We start from the raw sequence: 7,270 nt of genomic DNA on the forward strand, positions 1-7,270 counted from the left end.
CTTAAAGGTCAGTTAGACCTTGATTAATTAATAAATTAAGTGCAGACTTATAAGTATATTCCCTAACCTATTAATTATAATTATTAATATTAATTATAGCTCTTAATATAATATTATATATAAGAGCCTAAAACCTAATTAAGGCTATTATATAACTAATTATAACCTTATTATAGTAATTAAATTAATATTAAATTAGGCTAATAATGGAGATTAATACTTTATTTATACCTTTATTAGAGATTAAATTAGTATTAGGTTTATTATTTAGACTAGGGTTAACTTTTTTTCCCTTTTTAACTATAATAATAGTTTTTCTTTTACTAGATAGTATTTTTAATTTAGGTATAAATATCTATTTAAGTTAAATTAGTTTATCTTCTTTTTTTTTATAATATAGTTTTTATTTATTTTTATTTATTTTTATCTTTTACTTTTCTAGGTTGCTTTAATATAGAATTTCTATTATTAATATAATATATTCTAAAATAGGTTATTATTTTTTAGGGATATTTAAGTAGTATTTATTAAGTATTTCTTTTTAATTAAAGAATAGGTTATTTACTTAAGTAGAGTTACTTAATCTTAACTTATTATATTTAAACTAGGTTATATTAATAATTTAAATAGCTATTTATAGTTTATTATTATTATTATTCTTTTTAATAGTAGTTACCTTTTTACTTTGTAGAATTTAAAGTATTAATTTATATTTTTAGTTAATTTTAATAGGATTCTTATACTCATGGTCTTTATAACCTTTTTTATTATACTCTTAAGAAGTAAGTTTAGATTTATCTTTAATTATAATCTTACTAGCTATTAATCTAGATTTAGTTCTATAAGAGGTATTAATATTTTTATTATCTTCTTTAATTTATATTATAATAAGGTTTATTGCCTTATTATCTTAAGTTATATCTATTATTTTAGTTTCTTTGGGTCAATTAATAACCATTAATTTCTTATTACTATTTTAATATATTTAACTAAAGTATTAAGTTTAGGTATTTTATATAGTTCTGCTTAAATAGTTTCTTTAAGTCTATTAAAAAACAGTAATATAAAGGTATCTTAATCTTAAGGTAGCTTTAATACTAACTATTAATATTCTACTATATACTTAAAGGCTAATTTAATTTATTTAAGGAATTTAATATATTATTTAGTATATCCTTTTTTATTAATTCTTAAATACACTAAAGTTATTATAAAGTATAAATATTTAAGGTTATCACTTTAAGTTAGTTTATTAAGATAAGCCTCTATAGTAGGTTAGAACTATTATATAATAATACCTTTAAGGTATCCTATAATATATACTTTTAGTAGAATCCCTTTTAAACTAAATTAAGTAATAGATTATAAAGGCCCTATATTAGATAAAGAATATAGCTAGCTTACTAAAGGTTCTATTAAATAGCTTAGGTAAGTTAGGCTTAAGTATTTCCTTAATAATTACTTAAAGGTATTTATTAATAAAAAGGATTAAAGTATTAACTTTAATATGATTTCTATTTAGAAACATAACTTAATACTTAAATATTTATAGTTAATATATTATAATTAGTAAGTTAATTAAAGAACTAATTAAATAGTCTATAAAAATTGCCCCTTAAATAACAAAATTAATTTAAATAATACTAATATAGAATCTTAAACTTTAATTAAGGAAAGTAATAAAGACTGAAATAATAATGTATTACCTATTTTAAGAAAAATATAATATAAATTCTATAAAGGTAAGTATAAATATACCATTTAATATGCTGTCGCAGCTTTTCTAGTGCCGTTTTCAGCAAGCCGCGGGGCTGTTTTCTGTCAGTCATTTGCCAGGATAACCAGTGCCGCTTTAAGAGTGATATTCCCCACAAATCTACGCCAACCCCCCTGTCAAGTATCGCAGATGTACCGACCATATTTATCTGCTAGCCGCCATGCCTTGTTCACATCCTTGCCTACCTAAGCGCCAGATCATTGCATGGTCATTCCTATTCGCTATACACGCTCCCTTATGAATATTACTTTAGCGGTGCTTGCTGAACATAAATACTGGGCACCTCAGCCATCTAGCCAGGTAAGATATCTCCATCACCTTCCTTTACACTATTGCCCTTGAATTACTACCAATGACTCAAAGGAGCCTCCAGTCTATTTCCCTCGCTGAGTCTGATGACTCAGTAGGTTTGTACGAAGATGATAGCGTGTTTGACAGCGACAACGATCACACCTCAGACATAGATACCAATCTCAGCGAGGCCAGCGATATTGACCTTGAGTTGAATGATACAGCATGTCCTCCAGGTGGAAGTGATTTACCTCCGGAGTTCTTTCTCCGCATGGAAGATGACTTCAAGGAAGAGGACGCAGATGACACTGCGTATGCTGATGGCACAACTCGACAACTCGATGCAATTGAACGGCGGTGGAATACGTACGTCTCAATCTTTTATCTTGCAAAACTACTAACATCTATTAGTTACTGTGAATACACCAAGCAAGACCCTAAACACTGCATGCAGCAAATCTCCTTAAGTAAGATTAATGCATTCTTTCATTGGCTCTTTGCCCAGAAAACGGGGGCTAGGGGAAGGAGGCTCCCTGGTATAAGATCTTCCCATTCGCTTAAGCAGTATTGGAAGGAGTTTCGGCTTGTATACGAGAGAGAGACTAAGAAAAAGATCGACCCGGTTCTAAACCGGAGGATGCGTAGAGTACGTACCTGCCTTTCCTTGGTCACGACAGTCTTAACATGTAGCTGATCAGATCCTTCGGCAACTCGTTGTCGATCACGGTTTGACAGGAGAGCGACGCGAAAACCGATGCATGACTATCGAGGATCTTAAGCGGCAAGCAGAAACAACTATTAGCACGACTAAACAAAGGTTCCACCTTGGCGAGCATCGCATCTATGCTCTTTTGTTCCTCCTTCTCATCGCACCAAGTGGCTCTAGACCTAGAGCCCTCCTTTTCCTAAGATTCGGTGACCTCGAGCTTTCTTTGGCGCGTGATCCCCTCGGTGGCCCGCACCGTATTCTTATTCGCTTTAGGCTTCGCTTCACGAAGACTTTTCTCGGAGAAAAAGAAACGTGAGTGACGAGATCAAGCGCTTTTGGCCACTGAGCCTGACTTGTACAGCAATGTCTTGACTCTTCCCGAGACTATCTTTGACTCGAGCTTGCTACTCAGTCCACATACTCTTCTTCTGGGTCTTTTATTCCATCATAGGGCATTTGATGCTCCAACTCTCACTTCTCCTGAGCATTTGAGCAAGCTTGATATCCACCCTGATGAGCACGAGTTACCTCTGCCACTTAAGCAGAGTATGAATGACATATTCGTCTTTCGCAGGGCCACTAAGACAGGCATGAACGCATACGTATTATCTACAAACGAACAGATTACGTACAATATGATTTCCGGTTGGACAAAGAAGCTTGGCGAACTAGCTGGGTTTGGCGTTGTTGTGATCTTATATACGCTCCGTTACAACGCAGGCAACGAGTTTGACCAATGCTGTGCGTACATATGTCACGTACAAAGACTGACTGGCTGACAAGTGATGCAGCGAATATCAGCGATGGACTTCGCAACCTAATGCTTCAACACGCCAACTCTAGGACTTTCGAGAAGCATTACCTCGGCCGTGTTGTCCCTGTGGATACTATGGCCGTTGTAAGCCATAAAGTGCAGCAAAAAGCGCTAATGCGTCAAGCCTGCAGTATCGGGTACTCAGCCAGCAAGCGACGGCCTACCCATCTCACTGCTGAGCAGTCTGCAAGTATTAATGATGATCCAAAGATTCAGGAACTCCTTGGACAGCGTAAATACCTTGTCTCTAAAGGCAATAAGTCGGAGAAAGTTCGCGCCCGCCTAACGAAGATTACTAAGGATATCCAAAGCGAGAAGGCGCGTCTGCGCAGAAAACGCAAAGACCAGATCAGAAACACTTGGTCCCGGGAACAGGCTGTAACCGATATCGAGCGACAATTAGCTGGCAAGACATTTGAGGAGCCACCAATGCCGCCATCAGATGACGATGCTCATCCAGCCCAGAAACGCCTATACGAAGCCTTAATGGCCCCAGTGACCAACACAATCGAGTCCGAATATTGTCGCCGTAACGAAGCGATTCTCAATGTCATGTCTTACTGTTCTGTCCAAGAACCACCCTTGCCTCCTTTAACAAGATACAAAGCGGTTACATCTAAGGAAGATGTCTCTAAGCTGCATGATAAAACCGCCAAGAAGACTGCAGGCAGCGCCTTAGGTGATGCAATAACTTCAGTCTTTGTCAAAAACGGGACGGAGCGAAGTCGGAGGTGCTTTCTCTGTGTTGGTAGGGCCACTACTCTTGAGCTTTCCGATCCAGCTATCGATGGCCTAATCAAGCCTTTCTACTCAACGGGGGATTTGAGCAGGCACTTCAAACGGCGTCATCTTTCTAATCTTCAGCCACACGAAGAGCTCCATTGCCGCCTGTGTGATGAGACGTTAGATCATAAGATGCACTTGCAAAACCATGCCGAGACAGTACACGGGACTGTATCACATGGAGATTGATGAATATGAAATTCTTATGGAACAATCGTTGGTGATCTGTGTGGCGAAGGCTTCTGTTTTCTTGGGACTGCTTCTTCGATATGTATTTGCTTTGACTTTTAAGAATATCATAGAGAATATAAAAATACTGTTTATGTAGAACGGTATTGACTAAGTTGTATCAAAGTTCATCTGACCACTACTACTTTGTGGGGTGCAAGCTCCCTCCCCACCTCGTCATACTTGCCGCCAAGGTACATGAACAAGCCGGTCTTAGCAGTATCTGTCTATTTCAACTCAACCTCCTCATCCTTCCAAGCGAAGTATTGAAAGGTAATGAAAGTAGTTGAAACAGCAACCAAGTAAGCTCCCATGCCAAATGACGATGAGTCGTCCGATGTCATCAACCCATACGTAAGGACACCGAAACCAGTTACAACGAGAACGATCAACAGCAACAGAACACAGCGCCAATTCAGCTCTTCGTTGATGCGAATACCCCATCCTATAACCCTCTGACCATCAGTGCCAGGGTTACGGGCCAATGGCTCATTGAGCTTTTTGGGGAAAGTCGTTATCCAATATTTATCAACATGAGGGCCTGGTTTTAGCAGATGAGGTAGAGGGATATGGAGGAATTCAACGTCTTCCATAGGGACCGGCTCGTACAGATATCTTCCCGCCCTTACTTCTGTCTCTGGAGGAAATTGACCTTTGTGAAACCACCCTGGACAGCACTTCTCACCGACGGGAATCAATTGAAACTAGGCAGTAAATTAGTATAAGCAATGACCAAATCTCAGTGGTCACCGAAAGAAGAGGATACAGCCTAGCCGAACTGCGGACCCAATTTTGTAAAGACTTGTCTGGCCCAGCAAGTTTCGAAGCAACGACACATTTCAGTCTACTCAGCAGCGAGTAAATTCGTGGCGACCGTATTGAAATGCCATAACATAAATTGCAAAGCCATGACGGAATAAGCAACGAGACTCTCCACTGGTTTGCCGTACGGATTCTGTGGTAGGCGTCGCGGATTTGACGAAACATGTGTTCGTCGTTACTTTGACAACTCAGTTCTATATGGTCAAGAACGGTGGAATATTTTCCGTTGATGCAAACAAGGAGGTACTGAGAATCTCCAGGTGAATCGAGATTCGGGTCTTCTTGAGACAGTGTGCGCATAGGTTGAGTGTTTGGAAGCCTTGATATCGTTTCTTGAGGAGACGGCACAACTACGCTGCTTAAATGAGCTTGAGGTGGAGGATTTGGTGGATCGCAAGAAACAATTGGGTGCTGTGTGCGACTTCTAGCGAGAGAGGCACAGTTGACTATCGTCCGTCGGAAGCTGTCGACTCCACCAGGCGACAGCTCTTTAAGATCAAGACACAAAAGGTCTCCACAGCCCTGAAAAGTTTGTTGGACTCGTTCAAATGACACAGGATAAGGGTTACTTACACAGAGGTATGAGATACGCTAGTAGCCAGCAGGTGGGGGGGGAACAGACGCTAACAAGCCAGAACTACCAAGACGACATCATTTTCCAAGATTTTATATCGTTCAACGACGGTTTTTCAGTACACTCCAACTCTAGAAGTTCCAGAGGGTCTTGGCATATATCGAATGGCGATGTCCCTCGACTCAGATAATGCCGCCATGACTGGTGTCACTCCCGTGTTGCTTGCTACCGTCATAGAAGCAGCTTAACCACGTCGACGTGTCCCTGCAATGATGCCACAATGACTGGTGTCCATCCATTAATATCCGGAATTATGATATTGGCTCCGTTATGAACCATTAGGTCAACAACTTCTATGGGCCCCTTAATACAAACAATACCAAGAGGCGACCGTCCCAGGCTGCTTTTCTCATTCACGTTTTGCTCAGTGATTAGAGAAACATCCACATCCTTCAAGCCCATCTCTATCGCATAGTATAAGGGGCCAGGTGGAATAGTCTCAGCATCTTAGCCTTGCAGTATTGGGTTCTCTGAGTCAATCAATGTCCTCCAGAACCCCCAATTCGGGTTATCTCTACTCAAGAATCTCCTACAGAGCCCCAGAATTACTGGATCACCCTGCAACCCAGAGGTAACATGCTGATGCCAGGCCGTCGCTGCATATCTTGTAAACGACAGGCCAAGAGATAATATGTAGTATTTCCATTACCCTTTTAGACGTATTCTTGTCGTTAAAGCTAGAGTGGTAATAAGGTAGTAGCCTGCCGTGCTTAATTCTAACGCATAGACCCTATTACTTAAAGAGGGTTTTAGCAACCCTGAACTAAGTATTTAAAGTATATAAGTTAGTTTAGAATGTCTAGTAGGTCTGTACTATATTAACTGCTTTTATGCAGGAAGTAAAAAGTCTGGCAAGCCTCGCGACTCTAACAATAAGGCCTGCGATATCCATAATGAGTTACAGTTAGCGTGAGAACATCAGATCTAGAGGAGGGGGTGTCAGCATTTTATCACGCTCAGCCAAGCATGCACAAGGCTCTCTGTCAGGCACACTGATTCCTTATTCAGCTGGATGCAGGCTGTTAATCAGGAATCTACGGGAAAAGAGAAGCATGCTTATTACCGGTAGCCTCGACAAGACTCGTTCACAGCTTCTTAGCATTGAATTATGGCCTTTTAGTAAGTAGAATACGCGTCGATGTATTTATCCCTTACATGCTAGCTACCCTAAGCATAAATGGTGCCGATGGTCGAAGAGGCCAACACCTTCCT

General features: G+C 39.5%; 1 protein-coding gene across 1 annotated transcript; it reads left to right on the forward strand.

Annotated features, from left to right (window-relative positions):
- Positions 1-2,129: 2,129 nt before the first annotated feature.
- FPRO_16056 (uncharacterized protein) lies at positions 2,130-4,563 on the forward strand (the record flags this gene model as incomplete). Its single annotated transcript, XM_031225158.1, has 5 exons — positions 2,130-2,434; positions 2,480-2,714; positions 2,767-3,089; positions 3,139-3,518; positions 3,569-4,563. 5 exons carry the CDS (start codon positions 2,130-2,132, stop codon positions 4,561-4,563), a joined length of 2,238 nt encoding a protein of 745 aa, XP_031090345.1.
- Positions 4,564-7,270: the final 2,707 nt, after the last annotated feature.

This window comes from Fusarium proliferatum (assembly GCF_900067095.1).
Source record: "Fusarium proliferatum ET1 genome assembly, contig: FPRO_scaffold020, whole genome shotgun sequence".
Taxonomy (NCBI): Eukaryota; Fungi; Ascomycota; class Sordariomycetes; order Hypocreales; family Nectriaceae; genus Fusarium; species Fusarium proliferatum.